This window comes from Megalops cyprinoides, chromosome 2 (assembly GCF_013368585.1).
Source record: "Megalops cyprinoides isolate fMegCyp1 chromosome 2, fMegCyp1.pri, whole genome shotgun sequence".
In the NCBI taxonomy this organism is placed as follows: domain Eukaryota; kingdom Metazoa; phylum Chordata; class Actinopteri; order Elopiformes; family Megalopidae; genus Megalops; species Megalops cyprinoides.
In genome coordinates, this window is record NC_050584.1 from 175170 (window position 1) to 203133 (window position 27964).

Genomic DNA, 27964 nt, shown 5'->3' on the forward strand with positions numbered 1-27964 from the left:
AGACTTATTCTGAAAGAATGTGAATACAGAATATTTAATTATAAGCTACCTCATGCAGCCTCTTGTACCCAGTGTCAGACCCTGTTCTAAACTGCTGATGAGGCTGCTCTAAAAAAACTGAGGGAACAATCGCAGCCTCATAAGCCATGTCTGGATGAAACACAGCACCACATGAGGCCTGATCACCACACACAGCCTTGCAATGCTCTGAATTCTGTAGGTGACAGTGGGTAAAACCAGGGCCTACGTGCTTAGCAGTCAGCACCACACATAAAGCACAGACTATCTTACAAAGTGTCAATGTTACATTGAACCTGTCCACATTTAGAGGCACAGTATGAACTAATTAAATCAAATGAACAGTTACAGCTCCACATTTCATTCATGTAAGTCTACACCAAAAGAACACGCTTGCCTTGAAGCAAACAATTAAGGGGTACTAGAACAGATTCAACTTTTGTATTCATTAATATTCTGCACTCATTTTTTGGCCTTGGGTCTGTAGTTCTGTATTCTGTATCTGTAGAATCTGTTTTTCTTATGTATATGTGCTCCTTTGTCTGCAAAGGATTCTGTTTTTGGCAGACCTAAAATAGCATTGAACTCATTTGGAGTCTCATTCCCTTAGGTCTTAGCCACCATATGCTGTAATTTTTAAATATAGACCTGGGGGGTTTCCTTTGGGGCTGGTCATTATTGCTCTAAAATCCCGTATGATCCATTTTAGTGGTGTCAGTGAGATGGCCTCCAGTGCAATCCAGGAAAGCACAGAGCAGTGTACAGTAAATCAGGGTTTTTTATGGCGTAAGGCAGTGGGTTGAATACTAAAAGTGAGGAAAGGCTAGGAGCACCTGGCCATATTGTCCTGTGGCCTCTGGGTACTGTTTTATTTTTATTTCTGTTCAGAATATCAAAAGGTCGGGATGTGTAGACCTGTCACCTAGCGACACAAGCAAGATGATCCCACCTTAAGGAGCAACAGGCACGTCCCACAGGGCTGGATGAATCGCCGCAAATTGAAGCCAGCAGCTGCTGCAGCCCCCCAGCTCCATCTATAATTACACCGCAGAGGTTGAGCCTTTCTCATTCACATCAACATGTCCCCCCCACCCCCACATCCCGCCTCAAATACAGCACAGTTTTGATTTTATTTTGAGAGAAGCACTGATCTTATTAGATTAAATTAGCTGTACCCTAATTTGAAAAATGTATTTGATGAATGAAGCTGAAGGGACAAGTTCAAACTCCTTAGGACCAATTCACAGCAAACATAATTTCTCCATCATACCGGCACCATTGACCATACACCAAAGTGTTGCCTGTTACTGTAAGTGATCAGTAAGGCTCAATACTATGATCCATATTGCTAGCTGCAGATCACACGGCCAGTTGGGCTACTGTTATCATTACTGAAAGGTAAAGATTACACAATCAACTGTGAGTGCTCAACCTGTGGTTCACTGTTGCCATAGTGGATGGAGAATTTGAAGGTCAATACATTAACCTGTGTCACCAAAGGGCCCAAAGATACACATACATGCCTACATATGTAATATATATTTTTTGTAAATTAGTATTCTGCCTCTTTTCATTCAGTCTATAGTCATAAATCATGTGTAACTAACACGGCCTATTGAATGAAGAGTCCAGAAAAACATTTATTTTACTTGAGTCAAAAAGCCAGGTCAGGTCTGCAGAACTTTTGTTGTGGTCACTAAAGGATTAAAACCGTCTGGAATCTTTCTGAAGGGCAATGATTTCCTTCTACTCCTCATGGAGGGATTTAATGGACAGCTGAGGGTTACAACTTTATCAACTTTATAAGAGCTTGAAAGCATCTCTTGATAATTACTGAGAAGTACACACACACACACACACACACACACACACACACACTCACACTCACACTCACACTCACACACACAGTGTTAAGTATTCAATATATGAAATGAAACATATTTTTCACAAAATTTGTTTATTCTTATACAGGTGCACTTGACTAGTTTTAATTTTAACTTGTCAAAACAATCAAATTTTCTGAAATTATTTGGTAATTCTTCCATTATGTACTGCAAAAGGAATTAATTGAACAAAGTTCAGTAAAATGAATATAATTTGTCACTATATGAAGTTATAAAACTACAGTTGGGGTCAATTCCCATGTAAATTTAAATTCATAAGACAGTTCATAAATTCATTCATGAAGAGAAGAACCTGTGATAAATTGTAAATTCAAAAATATTCAAGCACTGGAATTGGAATTTAATTGTAATTGTAAAAAAGTTGTAAAAAAAAATCTCTGGAATAAGGGTTGAATTCAAATTTAGACATTTAAAGCCTGAATTGAATTAAATTGTGGATATTACATACTTTGGAACTGGGATTTTCAGTGTAATGGAATTAGTGCACTTTATATTTACAATTGACTGCTGTTTTAAATTATAATTGGGCTGCCTGAAATGACATCACATGCACAGTATTTTTACAATCAGATCTGTCACAAAGAACTGAACAGGTTGCATAGTACAATTTGTGGAGGGATTAAAAAACAAAAAACAAAAATACAGGGCCAATTGGCAAGAAAATTGGAAAATTATTCCCTGGTCAAAGAGACTTCTAAAAACAGTGGAATTTTAACATTGGGATAACATGAAAAAGGCATCAGTTCATTTTCTTGTGGTGTTAAATATATACCATATGAATATGGATGATACTTGTAACAGATTCGTGAGTGAATTTCATTAAGGAATGACATTCAAAAGAATGAATAATATCCAATCAAGACTGGGTGATGTTAAGTTTTGACGTGAGCAATGAATAATTAATAATATTTTAATGAATAAAACAAAGACACCTCTTTCAACATATTTAAGTAAGCCATCTGTTCTGGAGGATTCCAATATCCTGACTTTTTGCTAGGGTATGAGAGGGAGTTTCCACACTTGACCAATCAAGCTCTCAAGTACCAGCTATACCAATGCACTCAACACTTGTTGGGAGAATATGTAGTGTTTTCAGACTTGAGAGAATTCTTTTTTTTTTTAAATTTGACATAACAGAGCAAATTATTTCAAACTGTCTTCATTTTTCTAAATTAGTTTTGCCATCTAAAAATGGTAAAACTGCATTGATCAAATAATTATAAATGTATGCATATTAATTTTTATTTGCAAGTACACAAGTTTTGCAATGAAGGGTTGACATGAAATTAAGTACTGATATACATAATTATTATAAATTACTATTAAATGGGCTAATTTAGTCCATTTTAGGTCAGTTTTGTAAAAGGTGTTAGTCAACGTCCGGAACACCAAAAAGTGTTTCGTTATGACAAAGAAGCAGATTCGATGTTCGTAGCAAAAGACAGGAAGGTTTTTTAGCACAGCCGGCCGTGGGAACATCAGCATTGAGCAGAAGTTCAACAGGTATAGAATTCAGTTCATGTTTTATACAGTTAATAGCACTCACATTTGCATGTGAGTTATGATAACCAGCAGGGGTGCTGTTTCTGATTGGTCTTGTGGAGCTGTGCATAGCTAAACATGATAAAGAGTGAAATGTACACATTTCACTCTTTATCAAAATAAATTAGGTTTAGGCCCCATACTAATCTAAACCACAGTGCTCATGTCCTCAGCTTCAAGAAGCAAATTAAAGTAATTTTGACATCATCATGGATTTGACATTCTGGGTTTTGAAGCTGAGCTCTATTGTTAAAGGCAAACATAAATGGACAGTTCTCTTCTTGTTTAGTATACTAATTTGCACTTCTTCTTTCAGCACAGACATATACCCATCTCCCTTTCTAAAGTATCTGTTGCAGTTTATTAGTGGTTTTGTATTACATCTTCCACAATTTTAACAGTTTACTTGTACCGTAGTCCAGCAAGCACTTAGCACACAAAAAACAATATGTTTCTGTGGCATAGTCTGTGGGGGAATGCAAGAGGAAAACAACTACAACGACTTCAGTACAGAAGGAACCAGCATACCTGGGCAACATTAACATAACACACTCTATCAAGTGCGTTGTCTTCCAAGTTCACAGTAAGGACCTGGCAGAAGCAGCAAGAGAACACAAGCTTAAGTTTGTCCTTTCTTTGTTTTTCCTTTGTTATTTTAATTTACTATTTTCTGTTGACAGATCCAAGAGAGCCCGCCTAAAAAGAATTTTTGTTTTGTTTAATCCATGTCTCTAAGGTGCTTTCCAATAAACACCCATCTGGAGACTGGAAAACTTGAATTCAAACCCCTTGTTTGATCACTCCTGAACCAGACCAGACAGTTTCTAAACCAGAAAAATGAAATGGTCTGCAGGATGGGTTTCTAAATTTATTATATGATATTTAGAATATTTTAATACACTACCCTCACTCAAGTCAGATTACTGAGTGAATTATCTATAAAACAGTTTATTCAAATTGCTCCACTTTTGATAAACCAAATAATTTCAACATGTAAATAATGTTTATTTCATTTGAAGTTATTACTAAAACACAAATACATTTCAAGGTGGTCTCTCTATCCACCTCAATTGTGAAATGGAAACAATGGAAATGCATCATTAATCATCAAAAAGCATTTTCCTTTCTTAATTTTTATTGTTTGGGACAAAAAGCAGACTATAAAGTCTTACATGCAGGTTATAAATGACATGTCAAACGGACACATTTTACTCACCTCTGAACAGTTAACAACATGTACATCACTACACCCAGATGAAATCAGACATAGAACTATTCTGCAGGCCCCACCAGTCAAATGTGACAAATTAACCCTTTATCTGACAGTGTTTCACCATGCTTTGGCCACTATCACTTTAAGACTCTTTCATTTGTGTATTATATGTAAAATATCTGAGCTCATCAAAACATCTTGATGCAAGAGCTTCAAACAGATATTCATAAAAAAATACACAAATATCAGGTTACATCTGAATGTGTGATGTTAGTGTATGATGTTACTTTAATTTATTCTTTATTTCCTAAGACAAGCATCTACTAGTCTCCAGTAAACATCTCAGATAACTTCCTCTTCTGATTATATTTCAGTTAAAAGGTTAATGGAAAAGGACCTAAGGTATTTTTTAATCCTTCCTGTTCTCCAAAACTTAATAGATGCCTTTGTACCAGTCCTCCTTTGAGTATTTCTAGACACCCCATCTCTTAAAATTGAGGTTTGAAAAGGCAGGAGACCCCACTTTGAACATTCTGCATAACTTCACTTTATACAAACTCCTTGCTTTTTTAATTTTTCTCATATCAGAAGACACAGATTCCAGGGTTTGTGGCAAATCCTACACCAAAGCTTCTTCAGATATTGAAATGTTGGTGGAATCATTAAAATGGCAGTGCTTAGCTGGAAGCTACATGACTTCAAAACATAGAGCATTAAATTCTGATAAAACTACACCACTGAACACAGTTTCACAAGTCATGCGATATGCAGTGTCTAGAGTAAAAAACAATGGCCTTATTAATAATAACAATAACATTAAAACGGAAAAAGCTGCATAAAAAGCATTTAAACTACTAACTAATCAAACACATTGTGTTCCACTCAATGTGTTCCATATTAAAGATAAAGTGTAAACGTCTTCATTTCACTGGCTCTTCACATGCCTCATTTGTTTAAAACTGCATTTGGTGTTCAGCTGCACGTCATTTGCAAGAAAAAAAGAAAAAAATATATATATACATATATATATATGTATATATATATACAGTATATATATATATATATATATATATATATATATATATATATATATATATATATATAGTTGAGAGTTCCCATTAAACAGCACATTCCATGACAGGCAGAAGCCTTAAATCACCATGGGATTCAAGGATTGTGTGCCATTTTCAAAACAGTGCAGGAAAAAAATGGTCAAACAAGCAGAAAAAAGAGTTGTCGGTTTCACTGGAATAGTCTTTTGCTGTTCAAAATGCTGACAACAGCAAACATTTCAAATGTCCAAAAATTGAAAGCAAAAAGTAAGGCCCCTGAAATAAATATCTTCATTTGTCCTTTTTTCCCAGAAAAAGGAGAAAAAAACAACAAAAATACTTACATTAAAAAATATTTCACATGGTAAAAAAATGTATGTAAAAAGAAAGACACTCAAACTACACCATCCTGGAAGAAGTCTCTGATGTGAAATGTCCCAGATTCTGCTTTTGCCGACGTCCCCTGTTGTTTTTGGGGCATTTTCTGTAAAGAGGTAAACAGAAAACCATCTTTTAAGTCATTTAAGTCTCAAAGTTGCACTTTGCTTCACATGACTACCCATATAAACCACAAAGACCTTAACATTAATTACAGAAGTTGGCTTTACATAAACTTGAAAAGCTGGACCAATAAAAAAACTTCAGCTGTGGACCTGCAGAATTGCTCTCTTACAAAATCCAATATTCAAATACCCTTTGGCTGTGAGTAGATCTGAATGTTGGAATCTTGAACAAACTATCAAAATCAAGGGCATAAAAAGAATATGATGGAGCTGCTGTTAAACCGGCAAGACATCTGCAAAGCATGTAAACCGTAACTACAAGCTGTCGTCTTTCCTCTTTCCCTGCTAATTTTGTTTCTCAAAATATGTTCTCTTATTCTCTAAATCAAAATCTGTTCTCAAAATAAGTACTTTTGAAATGGGCATCATGTTTTTACTGTCAAGAATTGGTTAAAGCAAGTGCTTTGAAGAAAAAGAAAAGATTCCATTTCATCTAAATAATTACATTGAATTTGTATTTGTATTGTACATTGATTGAATGTGGCAAGGTGGGGAGGAGAATGATGAATTCCTTCTGAGTAGAAGAAATAAAAAAGCACTTTCTTGTTACTTTGTACGAGTTAAAAAAGGACCAAACAGGCTGTTTCAGCTGATTCATATGATCAACTCGTTATGAACTCCGGAAGCTGCTTAATAACAAACTGATCATTTGAATCAGCTGTGTTGGAGCAGGGAGAGATCTAAAACATGCAGGGCAGGGGGTACTCCAGGAGAGGGTTGAGAAACACTGCTCTAGAGGATGTAGCAGCTGGAGGATGTAGCAGGAAAAATATGTATTTACTTCTTCTCTTCTATACCCCTGTGGAAAATATAGGCTGGTGCAGTTATCTATAAAATCAATGACTTGGAAAACCCCTTTTGCCTTACTTAAGTATTATATCACAGTAACTGAATAAGCAGTACAATAGTATTGCACACTATTGCCCATTATTACACAATAGAGCAATGAAGGGGTTGGGCTTATAACCCACAGGTTGGTCATATGATTCCCAGGTGACATGCTGCTGTTGTACCCTTGAGCAAGGTGTTTAACTGTATGAAGGTAAAAATTGTAAGCTCTATCATTTGCTCTGGTTAAGAGTATCTGCTAAGTAGAAAATCTTGCAGAAAACCAAGTCCTGGAGCAGGGCTTACAATGACTGAAATGGATTTTGCCAAAAATAATATGTTGTGTTGAAATGCACATTTTATATCCGGCAGTTCAATAAGTTCTGGGGAATAAACTTCTGTTAGTATCAGGAGACAGTTTACAAAAATTAACCAACCTTGTGATGCACATCACCACAGCGACGATGATGGCGATTTGCACAGCTCCAATGATGGCAGCAATGAGGACGTAGTGGAGCTTCTGCCCACTGGGCACCACGTACAGGATGTTGAAATCCTGGATCTCATCACACTGTGGACCCTTGTACCCTGAATCACACCTGGAGATTCAGAAAAAGAGGTCCCTTTAAGTCCTTCCACCACACTCCACCCAGACAGATGTTAAACATCTAATTTTCAGGTCATGATGGCAGCGCCATCATCATGGATGGAAAAAAATGTAAATATCCCAGAACTTTGAAAAAGGCTGAAATCAAAACATCCAGGCTCTTAAATGCTCTGTTGGCCCTCCATCTTTGTGTGTCCAAGAGATCCCCAAGTTATATTTCTTTTTTCCATGCTTTTTCCCTTTACACAAACTTTCTTGTCAGAATTGCAAATTGCAGCCTCTGCACTGTACAGGGGCGCTGAAGCAAGACCAGTGCAATCCTCCTACACTCTCAGATGCAGCCAACGGCTTTTTCACGGTATGAGTCATAGAGTGCACCATAGTGAAGTGGCTGCCAAGTAGAGGAGAGGAGCAACTATACTGTTGCCAGAGTGTGGTGAGATGAGGAAACCCTGGCTCACCTACCCCCCATATCCCCAGTGGAACAAAGACAGTTTCTTCCACTATTGTGGTCTCTTCTCCGTTGTCCATTGCAACTGACAAGGACGGAATCAAAGCCAATAAAGACAAGTGCCTTACCAGCTGAGCCATTCAAGAGCCCCGCAAGTTATATCTAAGTTTGTATGTAATTCACTAGCCTATATTTCCAAGGCAGTAGCAATTTACACCTACACTATTGCTGTCCTAATATGAGGATTAACCTCCATTGTAAATGTATGAAATCTTGAGTTGTATAGATCCTGTGAATACTTGAGAGCTTACTTGAGATTACTAGGCTGAAAAGCAGTTGACTATTAAATATTGTACTCGGGTTGCAATTCGTTACTCTTAGAAATAGGAGTCATTAATAAAGTTTTAACAAAATCACCTTTCTCCTCCAAAACACAAATAATGGCTTGTCATCATTGAAATGATTAAATTGTTACTGACATTAAATATTCAACTTGAAATTAAATCTTAAATGACTGCTTTAACACTTTGGTTTTGTTAGCAATTTTCTGTACTGAGTAACAATACATCTGGATAACTCTCATTAGACCTCATAAGTATTAAGAAAGTAGGCTGTTTACAGAGCACTTGTAATTAGTCAGACAATGCCGGTGCAGTTAAGTTCATTGTCATGTCATCATATTAAATCTTACTTCATATCATAAAATGTCAAATCTTTGAAAAAAAAATTGGAAAACCTGGAATTGTCCATTATCACCACACAACCACACACGCACACATATACCACTAATTGTCCCTGCAAAGCAGATATTTTCATAAGAAATTTAAAACCAAGGACACTTGTAGCCTTCACATACCTGAATGAAAGTTATATGTCGAGCTAAAGCAACGATCGAATTCAATCTGTCTGCCAGGTCTCATTTACTTCCACATTTATGGCCCAAAATAACATTCCATAGCACCGTGGTACATTTTGCACTCAACCAATAATGTCACTTAGTGACTCCACACTTTTTGAAGATAAAAGTACTTCAAAATGGCATTTTTTCCAACTGAAATATTGCCAAATATTGTCCCAAATAAATATAAAATGTGGAAAAAATATTCCATGTGTTTATTATGTGTAGATCTGGCTATTTTAATGTCCTTTTATTCATAAAATACAGGAGTGATTTCAAACTGCTGCTCATAACTGCATGGCTTTAAATGTACTTGTTTGTGTGTCTATATGTCTAATCTTCAACAACACCTCTAGTTGTCTGGCTGTTCCAAATATAAAAAAACTCAATATGTTATTAAAGCTGTTCCACAAATCCATGTCACACAAGGCGTTATGGAAACGCCTACCAAATTTTGTCTGGGTATCAGAATCCCACTCTTTAAGTATATATTAAAAACCATCTTTATAGTAGATCTTACAGTCAAACTGGGTGCTGAGGAGGAGGGTGAGTTTTGGCCATAGAAACATTCCTGGTGCTAAGAGCTCTTTGCTGTAGCTTTATCTGTAGTGGGTGTTTTTACAAGGTTCCTGCTCTAAACTGGGGGCTAGTCTCACATTCCCTTCATGGCCATGAGCCCTAACCTTCCCACTCACCTATTCTTGCAGGTTTATCTCGGGCTGAGGCTACAAAATGTCACAAGGACCCACTGCACACCGCACCCAAACTGCCTGGCTATCCTATGCATGCAACAATCTTCTCCCTCCCTCTTTCACTCTCTGGTCCTCATGCCATCAAAGCAGTAAATGCTCCTTTATCCCCACCCCCTGCTGATTGGCATTTACCCTGCTTCAATGGCTGAAATGCCTGGACCAACACTTGCATGCACTGGAAAACATGAGACATCACTGCTGTCTGTTGGGTGTAAGGCCCACTTCATAGCCTGCCTGAGCCCACCATGGCATACGTATCACTATATAACAGTTTCTAGAGTTAAAGGATATTTCATACCACTCAACTGCCTCCTGACCACCTTTTTCCAGGGTCAGGGAATAATTTGCCAGATTTTCCCACACATAGTTTTCCCATACATTTTTTTTTCAATTTCTGATTGTGCCAATTGATGTCTAAAAATGTACTAAAATACATAACATGTAAGATAATGACAAAAAATATATATCTTACCGACAGGAGGCCATGTTGTACTTTATTTCACATTTCCCATGTACACAAAATCCAGCATAGTTATCCGAACAAGGGATGGGGATTCCGGCATATACTCCATCTCCTTGGTCAGCAGTGTCTAAGAGTTAAAATGAGGTTTCAAGAGGTCATAATCAAATGTGATCTCAGTGCTACAGTAACAATCATAATAAAAACCTGAGCATGTCAAGGTGCCAATCCACTATGAAGCTAAGGGATGCACAGCTTTGAGAAGAAAGACTGGAAATGTCCATAGCTTACATTGGTCCACATTTTCTTTTTTCTAATTGATCTATACAGTCAGAGAATGGAGGGCTTGGGCAAAACAAAACCAGAGACTTTTCAGATGTTTTAAGGTTGGGGTTGCCTCAAACCAGTATCAGAACGCACAGACTTTTTTCATGACAATTAATTAGCAACAGCAAACCCCACTTTCCTATTTAAAACTACAATATCATTTTCTTCTCTCCTATTAGCCATGAGTAAGTATTGGATAGAATAGAATTTCCATCATCCTCTTATTTCATGAGATTCAGATCTAGGTATATGAATGGACACATGACAATTCAATCTATTTCTCTCTTAAGGCAAAGAAAACCCCTGGGAGGAAATATCCAAAGGACTAAAGTCGTGTGTTGCGGCCTTTCTGGATCTTGCTCTGAAAGCAACTCCCAGATGCCACATTCAGCACCGTGGATATCGCAACTCCTCCCTTCCTGTCCCTGCCTTGGACAGACAAGGACAGGTGGGAGCTGGGTAATAAAACCAAGTAGAACATCCACTCACTGCGCACTGCTGGCCTTGAAATAACTCTCTCGGTCTGCTGCTCAGGAAGAGCACAAGGTGGCACAGCCTCTTAATTAATCGTCCCTCTGATCCAACAGAAATAGCAATAATATACTGCGTTAACACGGTGACTCGATTCAAGATTAAAGTTCCCTTTCCTGTCCAGAGGACAATGCATTGCCACTGTTTTTATTTTCAGAGATGCCTGGGGAGAAAGCTGTATGTGACACAGCTCACATAAACTCTACATATCATTAATAATAATGAAAAAGGTATTTTTATTGTATTTACTTTTTAGCCCATGTGAAAAGTTGCAGGCACGGTGCTTTAACTGGGCCCTCTCTGGAGACCTTATTCAAGACATCATTAATAAGATTTACTAAATGAGTTTATGAATTTTAGATTTTTTTCCCATTTTATATATTGGTTTCGCTGAATCATACGTAACTGAGTATGAAATTATGCTGAATCTATCCTTTTTAATGGATATTTGATATCTCAATCATATTTAATTTAATGCATAATCTGCAGAAACAGGACATATGATACGTATTTTGGCGTAAATGGGGAGAACCTAGACTGAGGGTATAGTCCACAGACAATCTTATACCTTCTATGAGCAGCCTACTAGTAAAGTTACAGATTTTCCCCCAGAAGTCAAGCATAAATTTGCACAATATACTGAAATATTTATGAACCAAGGAACATTTCATAGATTCCAAGATTACATGAATACAAATAAGGCTGTTTGTGTCCTACATATATTAGGCTTGAGGCTTGCATTGAAACGGCTTCATAGATGGTAAGTAACTCATGTACAACTACACCCATTATTCTGTAGTGCACTTCCACTTGAGTCCACAGTGACCCATGCAAGTATGGAGCAGGTAACTAGAGCAACCAGGACAATGACAAAAAAATACATCTTTGGCTACCTGCCTGTATAGGAGCTTCAGTTTCCTCTCACCCTAGTCACCCATATGTTTGCTGTCTCCACTAAAAGTATACTGAAAACATACCACCACTACTCTAAAAGCACACTGACAACAAGCACGAAATGTGCACACCCACTTCTTTCAGCTATGGTAAGACTTTGAGAATTTCAATATAAAGATTACTTACAACATTGTGAGGTTAGTACAACATGACAGAATTCAATCAGGAAAGGAAGACCAGGAAATAATTTACCTAAAAGTTCAGGCTTGTATGAGCTTCCCTCTTCTTTCTTCACTTTGTCTTTATCTGGAAAGAGAGACATGCATTATAAAGAAAAGGTAAACTATGTCCATGTACAAATCATGAAGGGATCATTTTACTCCACACCCACATTATTGATTCATTTACAACCATCACTACTACAATATACTTTGTGGATTTTGGTTTATGTTAAGTCTACTATGTTGAGTATGTGATTACTGCAATGTGAGTAAGATGTTTGGGAGCATGTGATTATTTCAATGTGAGTAAGATGTTTGGGAGCATGTGATTACTTCAGTCTGAGTAATGTTTGGGAGCATGTGATTACTTCAGTGTGAGTAATGTTTGGGAGCATGTGATAACTTCAGTGTAAGATGTTTGGGAGCATGTGATTACTTCAGTGTGAGTAATGTTTGGGAGCAGCATCTCCAGCATTCAGTAGCAACTACTCAACACTGTTATGTTCTCCTTGCACTTTTTGCGAGAAAGATAGAAGAGTTAATATTCCTTTTAATATTCCATTTAACTCTTGACAGAAATCACCACAGACAGAAAACTGGTTGATGGCTACATACTGTCTACGTGTATTTGTCCCTGATTGAAATTCACAGTATACTTGGCTTCCGTCAGATTGCACAAGTCAGTTTGTGGTAGGGCTCGAATATTATAATGCCCACACTTACTGGTCTGGGAGTGTTGTGAGCCTGGTTTGACACTGTTACTTGTTTAAACTGAATGGATACACGTATGTTCTATTGTGCTGGAAGCTGCTAAAAGTATCTGCTAAATGCATGTAATGTAATGTAACATACTGAACTTGACCTAAATTATATAGCATATGGTATGTGTTACACATACGTCCTTTAGTAATAGATCATAGAGGGGGAAAAAGTGCTGCGAGGGATTATACTACCCTAATATATAAAAATCTGTTAAAAAAATCAATTCTTGCAGGCATTGCTTTGTATTTATGTATATTTTACTTTGTAAATATTATTAATGGCTTTACCAGTCTTTTCCACTTACAGCTTTCCCCCAACAAGCTGTCACTTGGTGAAATGTTTAGTGGATAAATTAGTTGTTTTGGCAGTGGCAGTGTAGCATAGTGGTAAGGAGCAGGGCTTGTAACCGAAAGGTTACTGGTTCGATTCCCTAATGGATCACTGCTTCTGTACCCTTGGGCAAGGTACTTAACCCAGAATCTCCTCAGTCAATACCCAGCTGTATCCAGCTTGATAATAGCTTCTGCTAAATGATGAGAATGTAATGTAATATCTAAATCAAGATGTTCCTGAAAATGTGAGACATTGGATAAGCAAGGGAAAAAAGATTTACTCAAATAATTCTTTGCCCCTTTAAACTGAAAAAAAAAAACATGATTTTTAATTGGAAATATCTGAGAGGTTCCAAGTCCTTTTCCAACCTGGCTGTTTAAATTAACCATTTGAAAAGGGAGGTAGTTCTTCTTTTACTTACATTATGGATTTAATAATAACTCAGTTGCAGCTGCCATGTAAGACATGGAGAGAAGTGTTTTGCACAGTACAGAGTTGATTTTTTATTAATATGGAACCAAAATAATGTTTTCATATAAAAGTTTTTGCAGTAATGTAACAAAAAAAATAAATGCAAGGCATGCTGTCTTGTTCATTGCCCTCATGGCTAAACCCAGTTTTGGGTGAGATGTGGGAGTAATAATGGCGTAATCTCATAAACAGAGGTGGTATAAATGGCAGAAGAGAATGCTAACATCTGCTGAGAGGGTGGGAAGGACATTATGCTGAAAAACAAGGTGAAGCAATATGCATACAAGAAAGCCCACTGAAACTGACTCAAACTGTCATACATCTTTTTAATGAACTCAGGCTCGCTTCTGCATCTACAGGGCAACAGACTGTTCAAACCCGCTCTTTTCTGACACCCTGTCTGTACTGGTCCCTCAGTGGTGGAATGAACTCCCCATGGGGGGTTAGGACTGCAGAATCACTGGCCATCTTCCGATGCAGACTGAAGGCCCACCCCTTCATACTGCATCTTGGTCTCACATCAATCCCCGCCCCCTAACACCTGCTAAATGCATGTAATGTGATGGTTAGCAGAGGCAAGAAACAGATAAAAGTTACTGTAAATCGATAAAAAACATAAAACGATCAGATCGTTTTTTGCTTCAGTTGCAGTCTTCATTCATTTTTAATTATATTGGATTGGGGTGATTCAATTCTGCTTCCCCCACCAACTCTCACTATTTTAACACACATTGCTCACATATTTTCCATGTTCAGCAATGTTAAAATCACAACTATTCTAATAGAATTTGACGTGAAGTAGAAGTGTTAAGGTGCTGCTCATCACATATAAACCAAAAGAAAAAACTGTAATACAGAACATTATGAATATTGGCACATGATGACTACCTTATGATGATGGTGATGGTGTGATGATGATGATGATGATGATGATGATCATGATCTATTTTGCCTTTTGCAGCTACTCATTTCAGAAAAGTGTCAGACATTCGTGTAATGCTTATAAACTCTGAATGCAACATCACCTTCAATCAGAGGGCAGGAAACGATGAAATGCAACTGATGAGTGATAAGAATTTAAATGATATCAAGATAATCAGTGTTTAAAAACATGGAGAATTGCTACGATACTTTTCCAATGCTTGTTTGCTTTTCAGTGCTCTTCTCTGATATCTGTTCAATTGCGTGGCTGGACAGCATCATTTAGTGCACAACCTGAGGCGTTAGAGGACAGCCCTTTCAGCAACCTAGCATTGATGGTGGAAGAGGTACAGCCTTTAGCCCACAGGGGGCTGGACATCTGTAACTCCCATGCATTGTCGCTTTAAATCCATGCATCTTCCTTCCTATTAATGTGCTGTGTGAAAACTGAAAATGCCACAAGATGATGCACGAAGAGACATTGCAGAGCACATCAATTTTTTAAGTGGGATTTTATTCATCCTTGTTTTATAAAAAGGAGACTGAAGAGCCCACGTCTATTTGAAATGCACTTTGAAATTATATTCCAGAGCCCTGCACCCCCTTTCAAAAACAATGGCTTTCCATTCGGGGAGGAGGATTTCAGGTCAGCGGAGTTGGAGGAATGACAAAATGAAAACACAGCTGAAGAATTATCACAGCATTCAAATTGCTATTTTTTCCTACTGCAGATATACAATGCAGCGTTCAATAGACACTATTCAGACTCAAACCAGCATAATAAACTCAGAGGACAAATTATCTACAGTGTTGTGAAGGTGGATGTGATTCATCCAATATATTCACACAGAGTCTCAGAAAGTGCATAACCAACAAAATTAATATTTATAATGACATGCTCTTTAATTATGCTTCTTACTTCAATCTCTCCTCCGTACAGGCTGTCACCACATGCACTTGGAAATTTGTCGCTGTGCGAATTTGCTTTTCATGTCAGTCCCACTTTGATCTGTTTCACATGTGACTTTCAGAGATTGCCTCTGTAATGCAAAATAATCATAAGATGCTCATATATCACATTCACAATAGTATAAATGTGAAAATTTTTGAGCCAGACTACATTGCTGCCAGCAATCTGAGCCCCATTATACAGAGCAGTGCTATAAAAAGAGATTCAAGGTGCTTTAAAAAGATTCAAATCCAACACTCCAAACTGAATACATACAAAGCCATACCTTCACCTTCATAGAATTCACTTTTATCCTGTAATGCATTATAAATAGTTAAAATATGAATAATCAGTAAAGACTATGGCTGGAGATGTCAGTAAGGATGAGAAAGTTGATCATTTCCGCAATGAATTCTGGACACGCTAGAAAGATATCGATGTGTGATTTTTTTTTTCAAGTACATGTTCACTATTCACAAAAAGACAGCCTACTAATTAATTGCAGAGTAGATGATCATGCTTTGCCTGCAAAAATGCAGCACATATACATCAAACATAACTAACAATTATATATACAACACCACAAATTGCAATGACACCAAAGATAATTAGCAGCATGACAACCAAATGAGTTTTATGTAAAACTGAATTGATTGTGATGACACAGAAATAATCACATTAATATAGAGGAAAAGGCTGATCACATGTTTACATGGCCACTTTAGTAGACTAGAACAGTACAGTAAACACAGTATGCCTATGTCTGTACACTCTGTTCTGTGTAAACTCAGAGGGTGTGCAAGACTGTAGCTCATGAAGTTTACAGGAAGAAGTGCTGACAAGGCCAGCCCACCACAGGCTCATTCCACCTCTGTAAGGCTGCATGCAGATCTGGCAGGCCAAGTTTACAAGACAGCTGAATAATTTAACATGATGCGAGCATGCAACCCTTTCATTTCAAGAGTGGACATTCCAACCACAAGGCCTCTGAGCAAACACACAAAGCTCTCCTCCTTAGCACTGCCAATGTAGTGTGCAAACATGTCTGAATAGATTGCAATTACTTGTTCTCTGAGGTCTAAGGCACTTCCTCAGACCAACTCCTTTTTCTTCTGTCCCTGTAAAAGGCTACTCTACTCTGATAAAATGCTGCTTCTCATTAATTCCGATGAAGGCCACAGCCTGCTTGAGTAATTGCAACCCCCCTCCCCATTGTGAATGAGACTAAGGGATTAGCTCAGTTGCTTGAAAACCATGGTGCATTTAGCAGCCCATCTAATGGAAAGATGGAATTGTTCTGCTGTTTAGAAAGAGCAGGATCACAGTTTTAAAGGCATCTGAGAACTTAAATGGATTGGGTCTGAAAAACAGTAATGATAACCACAGTTCAGTTGTGTCCTATTTGGAAGCCAGCCTCAGGTGCCTCAGTAAGGGAAATAAACTGCCCTTGCATTGTAAATTTTATTAGTTAGCTAAAACACAGTATTTTATGAGAGGTTGGTAATTGAATGTAATAATCACATTGTAGTATGACTTATTCTTCACACACAAAGAATTGAAAAGGAACACTTGCATTTCTTTGTATATCAAAGGTAAGAACAATGTTGGCTGATTCCAGGGATGTATGCTTTCCAACTGGAAAACAGTGCTGTAAATCCACATAGTTACGTTATTGGGTCTGACGTTTTTTCAGCAGTTAGTTTCTGAGCCATACATTTCCTCATGTTTTTAAATGAGATACATTAATCTAATTGTTCAATGCTTTGAGATGACTTGAGGGCAGTTTGGATTGTTCAAATATAATGTGATATTTTGAGATTTCATTGTGACTGCTGACATGGTCCAATGGATTTAATGGGGTTTGAATGCTGAAGAGCATTAGCAAAATAAAACAGCACAACTGACTGGCAATTCAGTTAACCCCTAAATTACAAATGCTTGTCTATCAAACCCCTAAGATACTGTAAAATCTACTGTTTACCTCAGTATTTACACACAAGCAGGATCTGCAGGCATCATTGTGCGGGCTTAAGGGATCAACACATCCTTCTCTGCTCCACCTCAAGATCGCTCTGTTCTGAGGGCTGATACAGAGCTTTTGAATGCAACACGTGGGGTGTGGATGTGGGAGGGCCGGGGAGGTGAACAGAACCGAAGCATTTGTTTTTACTGTTTCACCAAGGCACTTTGTTCTCAGGCCCTTATCCCTCAAGGCAATCACTGCAGCCAATTAATGCAGGCGGTTTTTCAAAGCCACCAATCAATGCAGCCAATTAATGCAGGCGGTTTTTCAAAGCCACCAATCACTGCAGCCAATTAATGCAAGCGGTTTTTCAAAGCCGCTGAGTCCAGGGCTACTGCCTGTCAGCAGATGGAGCTGCTTTACCGCCCTTAATTACAGCCCACACTGGGTGCTAAAAAGGGGCCACGTCCCTTTGTCCACCCCACTGTTTGCCTCTGTTTGTGGACATTACTTCCACCTCTCACAGACTGTTTACAAACCAGCTGAAACTTGCCCAAACCTGTGCTGATGCTCCCTTTATCAGCAGCACCCCCACAGGTAACCCGAGGCACAGGCACATCCCTAAGGACAGCCGCCAGGTCGCCTTTTACCGTCTGACCTGTCATTACCCTTTCGCCACCAATAGGAATGCAGTGTGAACTGTTCACATCCATGACTGTACTCACCTAATTCCTTGTTCCTGCCTGCTCATTCCTTTGCAGGAAATCACACACACACATACACACACACACACACACACACACACACACACACACACACACACACTCCTACCTCCGCTCAATAAAGCTCTGAACTGGAAACCTGACTTCTGTGTTCTGACTGACACACCACTGCGACAGCAACCTTCTCCTGAACCACGGGCACAGGTGAAACTGCCCCCTCAGTTTCACTGGGCCTGGGTTTCTTTACCAAGATGCCATCAGTGTTTGTATGACTCCATCATCTTTTGCACTGTAAATTCAGCGGAGGGGACCATTAGGGAGACTATGAGGCAGTATCTGTCTGAGCTCCAGGGACACACGGGAGCTGGGCTGCTGTCTCACCTGGGCATCTCCCGAGGTGTTTGACGTCAATCTGCTCCTGCTTCATGCACGACGCCTCTCGGACGTGACAGGGGTTGTTGTAAGAGTTCCCGTCTGTCCCGCACACGGGGTTCTCATTGTGACCACTGCAGTCGATGTTGCATATACACCTGAGACAAGAAGAACATTTCAACTAATGCTGATTTTTTCAAAGGTCTACCAGTGCTTATTTTAATGCTGTCCCTGAATGCCTCAGAAAATTTAATATAACATGTTCTAACCCAGAGAAAGATCTAATATCATTCCCTTCTGCTTAGCTCAGATAAACAAATTAAGCAAAAATCACAGAGAGCCATTTGTGTGGGTTTGCTCAGACTCTCCCACTGTACTGGCCCCTGAAGGCACAGAGAGATTGCTCAGGCCCTGAGACTGCTGTGTGCTTCCTGGAAGCACCTGTACCTCTACAAAATGGGGGATCAAATATTTAATATCTCCTTCAGCAGACTCTCAAGGGGAATTTTAATGAAAATAATCCACCTCATAAGAGTTTAATGCAGCCTGACAAACACTCATTGCTGACAACCAAATGTACATGATTATAGAGTGTTTCACTGCAAGATGACAGGGCAGGGGCCACTACCTCTAAAACTAACTGGGTGCAAAACCCCATTAAATCTGCTGCAATGTGCTGTGCTGAAATGAAGCTCACAGCATGAGACCTCATTGCCCTCAAAACTATCCATCTGAATCACATCAAAACCAGGAAACTGTGAGACTGCACCTTGGTTCTACATTGGCATAGAAAGACACATGAATCAATTCACATCAGATAACAATCAGGGGAAATTTTTTTCAATCCCACCAACATTACTTACCATATTTTTCCAGCACGGTGAGATATACATTGAAGCCAAATGTGTGCAAGTGTGGATGACACTAATCTTACATGAATTTATATGAGTTTATATTCCCATACTGAATGGAGAACTATGCTTCAGTTCACATCCATTTCAGCCCCAATGGCATAATTCAGGGTGTAGTAACACACATTTGCATAAACTAAGGAGAGATTAATACTCTAAATTTTGAATTCATGCATACCCTTTTCGATTTTAATTATTCACTTACATATGTGTGTTTAACAACAAAGGAATATGGTATTGGAGAAATGGTAAAAAATTATGGCTGCATGGGTGTCTATAAAATAGGAGAAAAGAAGGTGCAAAACTATAGCTAAGTTAACGTTGACAGAGTGAAACATCCAAATAACATAACTGTCTAAGATCTCTGTTTAATGGATAATTCACCTGGAACATTAAGCATTCCAGACAATGTATCCAAATTATAGAAGTAGAAGGCATCAGTCAGTACTAACTGAACTATGACAAGCGACTGCTATGCTGTCCACAGCCCACCTCAGTGACTGGGGCTCACGCTGCTCTAACAACACAAGGAGCTTTGAAAAGAGTCTGAAGAGAGAGCAAAGATAAAGAAATTCATAAATAAAAATTGCTTATGAGTTAAGAGGAGCTGGGGGACTCACCACACATCCTCAGAGTCCTCATCACATTCTGCTCCATACTTGCAGGTGCCACACTTAGTGAACTTTTTGCCTGTGTCTGTGCCAGACCCCTCATACTCTGTAAGACAGCAGCAGTAACACAAATGCATTACACTGTAAGAAGTATTTAAATAAACACTTAAGTGTATAACATTCAAAATGTATAAAACATGGCTGTCAGGACCTCCTCTGATTTTGCCTCACATTTTTTTGGATTGATTGTGTGTGTTTCGCCCCTCTCGTCTTTTTTACCTTGGAGAGTTTTGTGCCCTTGATTTTTGGCTCTAAACTGTCATTAAACACAAACTTTTCACTAGTCTGGTCTGCATCTGGATCGTTCTCGCAGATCCCTGACACATAGCATCTCCAAAAATATTTATCTATGTTATGTATTGTTTCAATGACAGAAATGATCCCTTAGCAAAAAAAAACACATGCTTACAACTACATTAAAACAATTCTGAAACAAGAAACAGCTTGGTAGGTGTGGTTGCACATATAAGGACAATACAAATCATAATTTTCAATTTTTTTGATCAGAGTTCTGCTGCAATGGTCAAGCTGCAAGCTGATTACTAACCAACAACAAATACCAACCAAATCTTTTTTGGCTCATTTATGAACTTTTCAAACAGTAAACAACAATTACACTCTGGGAGACACAAATTTATGTTTGTATTGAGATTCAAGATTCAAGTGCAGTGGCTTGCTGTTGCTGGTCATTATTTCATAATCTAAACATATGGCTTAAGAAAAGGATTGTGGTTGATCGCAGACTGCCACCTGTCAGATGACTATCAAAGTGTGAGAGTGGGGTCAGCTGGAAATGTCACATTTTGCTCTACTTTTTTCTGATATTTCTGATTAATGAATAGACGGGCTAAAGATTACAGGTGAAAGAAGCAGGCTGTACGGTTGGAGTTTTTAAAATAATAATTCAGTTAAATTAACTTGTATAGCTTGGCTTTGCACATGGCTGTACAGCTCACTTTAAGCTTCATGTGATGGAATGACTGTATTGATACTGAGAAAAAAGACAGAATCTATCACAAAATGCAGATAACTCATCTCTCACCTGTCATTTCATACTTCAGTTTACCTAATAAGCTATGGGGGAAACTCAGCATTAATACACCAGAAAAACAAAGAGCTTCTTTGTGCGTCTCTATAGTGACTAGTATGTACTTTAGAGCTTTTGTATCCTAATTCTAAACCCAGGTTTTCACAAAAGAGACACGAATGCTGTCCAACAGCACAAACCACAGCTCGATGGCTCTGTTAAATGACTAATCCATCATTAAAATTCTCCATGTGGACTGCGATTACTCCAATACTCCCCACCTCACGCTCATTATTTTAATTGCAGTGTGAATGGCCAGTTGGTTGCTTGTGGACCCTGCCTGTCGTCTGCTCCTCACCTCAGTGACATCTGCTGGGGAGCTGGGGATTGGAGCAGCTGCACCTTCCCTTCAAGCTACTGCCTTTCTTGGCTGAAATCAGACAAATCCTCCCCCACCTGCCCCTTTCTCTCTGCCTCCCCGCTTTGCTCTCCCCGTCTCTATGTCTCCCTTGCTCTCTATGGCTAGCTCTCTAGTCCCCCCCTGGAGACAGTATGCCTTCATCCGCATTGTACTGCAAAGCTTAATTAGTGTTCCAGCCACACCATAAATACACACGCACATGTGCACACTTAAACACACATAAGAAGAGCATAAGAACATATGATGACGAGAACAGGCCATTCGGCCCAACTAAGCTCGCCATTTCTTAATTAAAGAGTATCCAAAACTGCATCAAGTCTAGACTTGAACACAGCAAGGGTCTCTGCCTCAACTACATGACCTGGCAACCTATTCCATGTATTGATAACTCTTTGTTTAAAATAATATTTCCTTATATCAGTGCGGAACTTACTCTTAACTAGTTTCCATTTATGTCCTCTTGTTTTGCAGACTGAACTCACCCTAAAGAATCTATTATAGTTAACCTTATTGATTCCTTTTATAAATTTAAATACCTCAATTAAATCACCCCTAAGTCTCCTCTCGCTTAATCTAAATAGGTTAAGTAACTTGAGTCTTTCCTCATAGCTTTTTTATTTCGTGCCAGGAACTAATTTAGTGGCCCTTCTTTGAACCTTTTCTAGAGCTTCGATATCTTTTTTATAGTGCGGTGCCCAGAACTGCACACAGTATTCCAGGTGTGGTCTGACTAAGGCATTGTATAATTTCAATATAACCTCTTTAGATTTACACTCAATACTTTTGGCTAAATATCCCAGCATCCTGTTGGCCTTTTTTTCTGCTACAGCACACTGCCTAGATCCTGTTAAGCTTGGGTCAACACCAAATCCCAAGTCCTTTTCAAATTGAGCACATTCTAGTTTTTTTCCACCCATGAAGTAGTCTTGTCTAAGGTTCTTATTTCCCACACGCAAGACTTTACATTTATCTAAATTGAATGTCATCTGCCAGGTATCTGCCCACTTTTGGATGCTGTTTAGGTCTTCCTGTATTACCTTAGTTGATTCTATACTGTTGGCTAGACCCCCTAGTTTTGTGTCATCTGCAAATTTTACTATTTTACTACTAACCTCTGCATCAAGATCATTTATGTATATAAGAAATAGCAAAGGCCCCAACACCAATCCCTGCGGGACTCCACTTCGTACAGGACCCTGCTCTGATACAATTCCTCCCACAGTTACAGTCTGCTTTCTATTAGACAACCAACTTCGAACCCACTCAGTGATAGCTCCTGTAATTCCTGCAGATGTCATTTTCAATATGAGTCTCTCGTGCGGAACTTTGTCAAATGCCTTTTGAAAGTCCAAATAGATAATATCATAAGCTTGGTTTGAGTCCAGACATGCTGTAGCTTCCTCAAAGGAGTCCAGGAGGTTTGTTAAGCACGACCTCCCTCTGCGAAAACCGTGTTGGTTATCATTTAGAACACCATTTTGTTCCAGGAATAATTCCAAATTATCCCTAATGATGGATTCCAGTATTTTGCATGCGATTCAAGTTAAGCTGACAGGCCTATAATTTCCTGGTTCAGTCCGGTCTCCTTTCTTGTAGGTAGGTACTACATATGTGCATGCAAAAATGCACATGCACACAGACACATTCAGACACACACACACACACACACACACACACACACACAAACATGGTCAAGATCATGGTGAAGACATGATTTTTCAAAAGAAACAAACATGCAAACATCTCCCTAGGGCACCACATGCCAATCATGTGGCAGCTTGTGGTTAATTTTGCAGCATTTTACATCAGTTCCTAGTCCTCATCATGACTGGTCAGGCTGGGCACACCCAGGAAGGTTAAAAAAAAAAAAAACACTTTATGAAATGGTTGAACTAATTTCAGAAAGCACAGGCACACCAGCCTGGGTGATCCGTCCGCTCACACTGCAAATACATCAATCCTAAACTGGTATAAAAAAAAATGGCAAGGCTCATTGTCAGGGTTTCAGAGACTGCTGCCCACAACAACCAGCAGGTGTCCTCGTAATCACCAGTCTGATTTTTCTTTTATGCTTGCTGCTTCCCCAGACTGCCACCAGAGGTCCTGTCCTCCACTCTATGCCTTGTTTAATCTTGTTAATTGAGTTCACCTGTGTGTAAACCCATGTCCAAACCCAGCCTGTTCCCTTGTTCCCTGTTCAGCCTGGGGCTGCCCTGTCACATGTATTGTCCTGTGCATAAAGCTTGGTGCTTTTGAGATTCCAGTAAAGTTATTTTGTTTCTGTGCTGCTGTGTGGTCTCTGCAATTGGGTTCCTCCTGCTCCCTCATAACGCTCATAAAAAACAGTTAACCTTTGTCCTTCAGCTCTCTCAGTTTAAAAGCAGTGACATTCCCCTCGGGAGACATCTGATAAAACGTACCACCTCACTTATTCAAGCCTCTGCAAACTAAAGAACATGGAGACACCTTCTTCAAGGTCAGTGTTTCTGTCAGTATCAGACTTTAATCTGTTTCTAATAGGGCTGTGGAGGCAATGGGTTTCAAAGGGTGCAGACTAATGTGAAACCAGTCCTCAAGCTTATTATCATGGATGATTACAGGACAGAGGGAGTCCAGGTGGGGGGAGTTCATTCTACCCTCTTGACATTGAGATGGCCCTTCTTAGCTAAGGGAGAATTGTGACTGGAAATGAGGAATATTACGTGAAAAAAATCAAAATTAAAACAGCATACCTCCATCTCCTGATCCAGAACCATTATCTGTAAGAGAGGAGAAAGATGTGTTATCCCTTGTATTCAACCTCAACCCCTCAGTGCATCAAGTAAATATCCTGAGGCAGCCTTTTATGTTAACAGTGACTGGCACAACAAACACTTTCATTTCCAGTGGCTATGGCTTCTCCAGAATGTCTTCCATCTGAAATGAGAGGGGAAAAAAATCCACAAAATCTAAAATGAATATGAATAATAGAATTCCACTCCTCCACCCAGATGGGTTCTCTTGCAGCTGTTTGTACCCAGATTTATCTGTTATGATGTGAACGATTGCCATGCCAAACTACAGAGTGGGCACAATGGGGGGCTATTCAATTTGATGTGGAATTAATAGTATTAACTGGAGGATGTAGCTCTTTGGAAAAAGACAGTTCTTATATGCACCTTTGTGTCTGGACACTACACTTAAATCTTGTAAGATGTAAGCAGTATTTTCAATCTAACTGGAATGGACTTTGCCCTTAACTTTAACAAATTTAAACAAGCTTTTAAATTTTTTAGGAACAAAATCATGTGGCAAACAGACAATGGAGAGAACAAAACGTGTGTAAAAGCTGCACTTAATGGCATTGTGGTTATGTTGAATATATTGATGTGTTGTCATCTACGAAATTTAAGTTGGATATGAAGCTGCCCCCAACCTTTGATGATTACCTTTGCATTTTTCATATGCACACAACATAGCCAAACTTTGATTTTGACCAGTGTCTATGATGTATCCTACTTACATGTACTCATGCTCATACCATAATTTATATGTGATGCAAGCTATCAAGTTACCAACATAATGCAGTACTGAAGTAATGAGGGAATGTACTGCAATGAAGCAGTTTCTCTCGCACAACACAAACAAATGCAGAGCTTATGTTATCCTTTGATTCATCTCAACAACATTAGTGGCAGAGGGGATTGTAATAAAGCTCCCCCACTTCCTCTTCAATGAGAACAGCAGTTGCTGTATATATATACCACAGGAGTGAAAGAAGAGAGAGCAGTCAAAGTAAATGTGCATGTGTAAACATGACAAGTTTGACAGTCACCTGAGATGCTTTTTTCCTGGAATGTGGATACTGAGAATTGCTGTCTCTTTCATCACTCCGTACTCCCCCTACCTTACCATAAAGCCACCTCTACACCCTGGCTCCTATGGGCAAATGTGTAGTCAAATTTCAACAGCAAATTATTACAACACTCACTGCAAAGGCCATATAATGGATGTAATGAAGCATGGCAGTATCACGAATTACTAAACTATATAATATTTAAAACTCTGAACTTTAGTCTTGTGTATGGGGAGTGCTTACCAAGTAATAATGACTACAGCACTAGTTTTATGTGGACAACTTAAAGTATGCATGGGTTTCTAGTGGGTTCAGACTCACCTGGATAGCAGGGCCCCTCAGACACCACAGTTATATGTTTCTGTTGTTTACAGGCAGCTTGCCTCAAGTAACACTCATTCTGGTAGGTATCTTCATTAGATCCACACACTGGGATGTAGCTCTTATGGCACTGAAAGAAAGACATAAAAGTCTTGGTTGATCATAAATGACTTAAACATTAACATAAATACTTCTTTAGTCAGGGCCAGACAGTGACAGCTGTTGAAAGCTAAAATGGTTTTTTAGTTCAAAACAGTGCTGGCATACAGGACAGTGAATGGGACAGCCCCCTCATACCTACAACCCCTCTTCAAACCCTATGTTCCCTCAAGATCGCTACGCTCTGCATCTACGGGGCAACTGACTGTCCCAACCCGATGGGGGCACTCTTCTCAAACACAATCCCTGTCTATACCCGTCCCTCAGTGGTGGAATGAACTCCCCACAGAGGTTAGGACTGGCCACCTTCTGACACAGACTGAAGAGCCACGTCTTCAGACTGCATCTGGGTTCCACTTCAATTCACGTCCTCAATACCTGATAAGTCTAGTATTTGATACTTATTTTACGTGTAGTATTATGATGTATTTTGGATTCTGAGTTCTAGGGACTGTTGTATCGTAGTATACTTGGCTTCCATCAGATTGCACAAGTTAACTTGTGGTAGGGCTTGAATAGTGTTATGCTCACACTCACTGGTCTACGAGTGTGTGGCCTCGTCTGACACTGTTGCTCATTAAATTGAAAAGGATACACTTATGTTCTGATGTCCTGGAAGTCACTCTGGACAAGAGCGTCTGCTAAATGCATGCAATGTAATTAAAGCAAGGAACTAATTTCAGAGTATCTCTGAATAGTATCTCCATTTTATTCCACAAATATTTCACAACTAATTAACTTATTCTTCATGAAAATATTCAACATTTTTAAAACACTAGTTGAAATGATGATGATAACAACAGCAACAACAACACCACCAATAATGTTATTGTTGCTGTTGTAGTAAATGTTATTAGCAATAATAATAACAAAAATTTAAAAAGCAAAATAACATAACACTACATCATGCACACATGAAGAATGAAATACTGATCCATAAGAGCAACATCACCTTTTGAGATGTATTGACATGTTACCAAACAATGATGTAAAACATCAAAATTTATTGGCAGCACATTGCCATACTCAAATGACAAACAATGCCCTGAAAGAGCGACATGACATGCTAATGGATTGGACATAAGACACAGGCATAAGGCGTGTCTCCAAGTTCTAATGTCAGAACAGATGTGTTCTTAGGTATGTGTTGAAAGATAGTAATTCTGCAGTATTCTGTATTTGTACATTTAAATGATCAAGACCCTCTGTTTGAAACCTTCCGTAAAGGTTTCAAATCAGCTTGTGATGTCAATAATGATGTACAGAAGTCAGTGGCTGCAAATGAAACTGATGTCTATAGATCAACAATCTCCATGCTATTGTACAAAATGGGCCTTTATGGAAGAGAGGCAAGGAAGAGGCTCTTGCTGAAAAAAAAAGCACATACTTGCCTGTAAAGTCTTTATAGTATCTTCCAAGTGACGTTTTGCAAAGATATGGCAGAAGGTCATGTGGTCTGATGAGATTAAAGTGGAACTATTTGGCTCAAATACTAAGTGGTATGTGTGGCGTAAAGCTAACACTGCACTTCAGCCAGGAAACACCATCCCCACAGTGAAATGCAGTGGTGATAGCATCATGTTATGGGGGTGCTTTTCTGCAGCAAGGACTGGCAATCTGATCAAGATTGATGGGAAGATGAATGCTGCACAATACATGGAGATTCTGGATAAAAACCTACTCCCCTCTGCCAGAAAGTGTAAACTATGGAGGAAGTTTGTGTTTCAGCAGGACAATGACCTAAAGCACACTGCCAGAGCAACACTGGATTGGCTTAAAATAAAGAAAAATGATGGGCCTCAAAACTGCTGTCCACCGCTGCTCCCCTACTAACTTGGTACATCTTCAGTAGTTTTGCAAGGAGG

The 27964-nt window shown here is 38.9% G+C and overlaps 1 protein-coding gene across 1 annotated transcript in view; it reads right to left on the minus strand.

The window, feature by feature from the left end:
* Window positions 1-5918: 5918 nt before the first annotated feature.
* tmeff1b (transmembrane protein with EGF-like and two follistatin-like domains 1b) overlaps window positions 5919-27964 on the minus strand; it is a 61774-nt gene continuing 39728 nt past the window's right edge. The window contains exons 3-10 of the mRNA XM_036522016.1: window positions 25941-26070; window positions 24517-24543; window positions 20286-20382; window positions 18764-18912; window positions 12293-12346; window positions 10301-10418; window positions 7558-7719; window positions 5919-6213 (exon numbers count right to left, since the gene is read on the minus strand). Of these exons, the coding sequence (XP_036377909.1) occupies window positions 6129-6213; window positions 7558-7719; window positions 10301-10418; window positions 12293-12346; window positions 18764-18912; window positions 20286-20382; window positions 24517-24543; window positions 25941-26070 (822 nt within the window). The 3' untranslated portion in view covers window positions 5919-6128. The remainder of the gene's footprint in view (window positions 6214-7557; window positions 7720-10300; window positions 10419-12292; window positions 12347-18763; window positions 18913-20285; window positions 20383-24516; window positions 24544-25940; window positions 26071-27964) is intronic.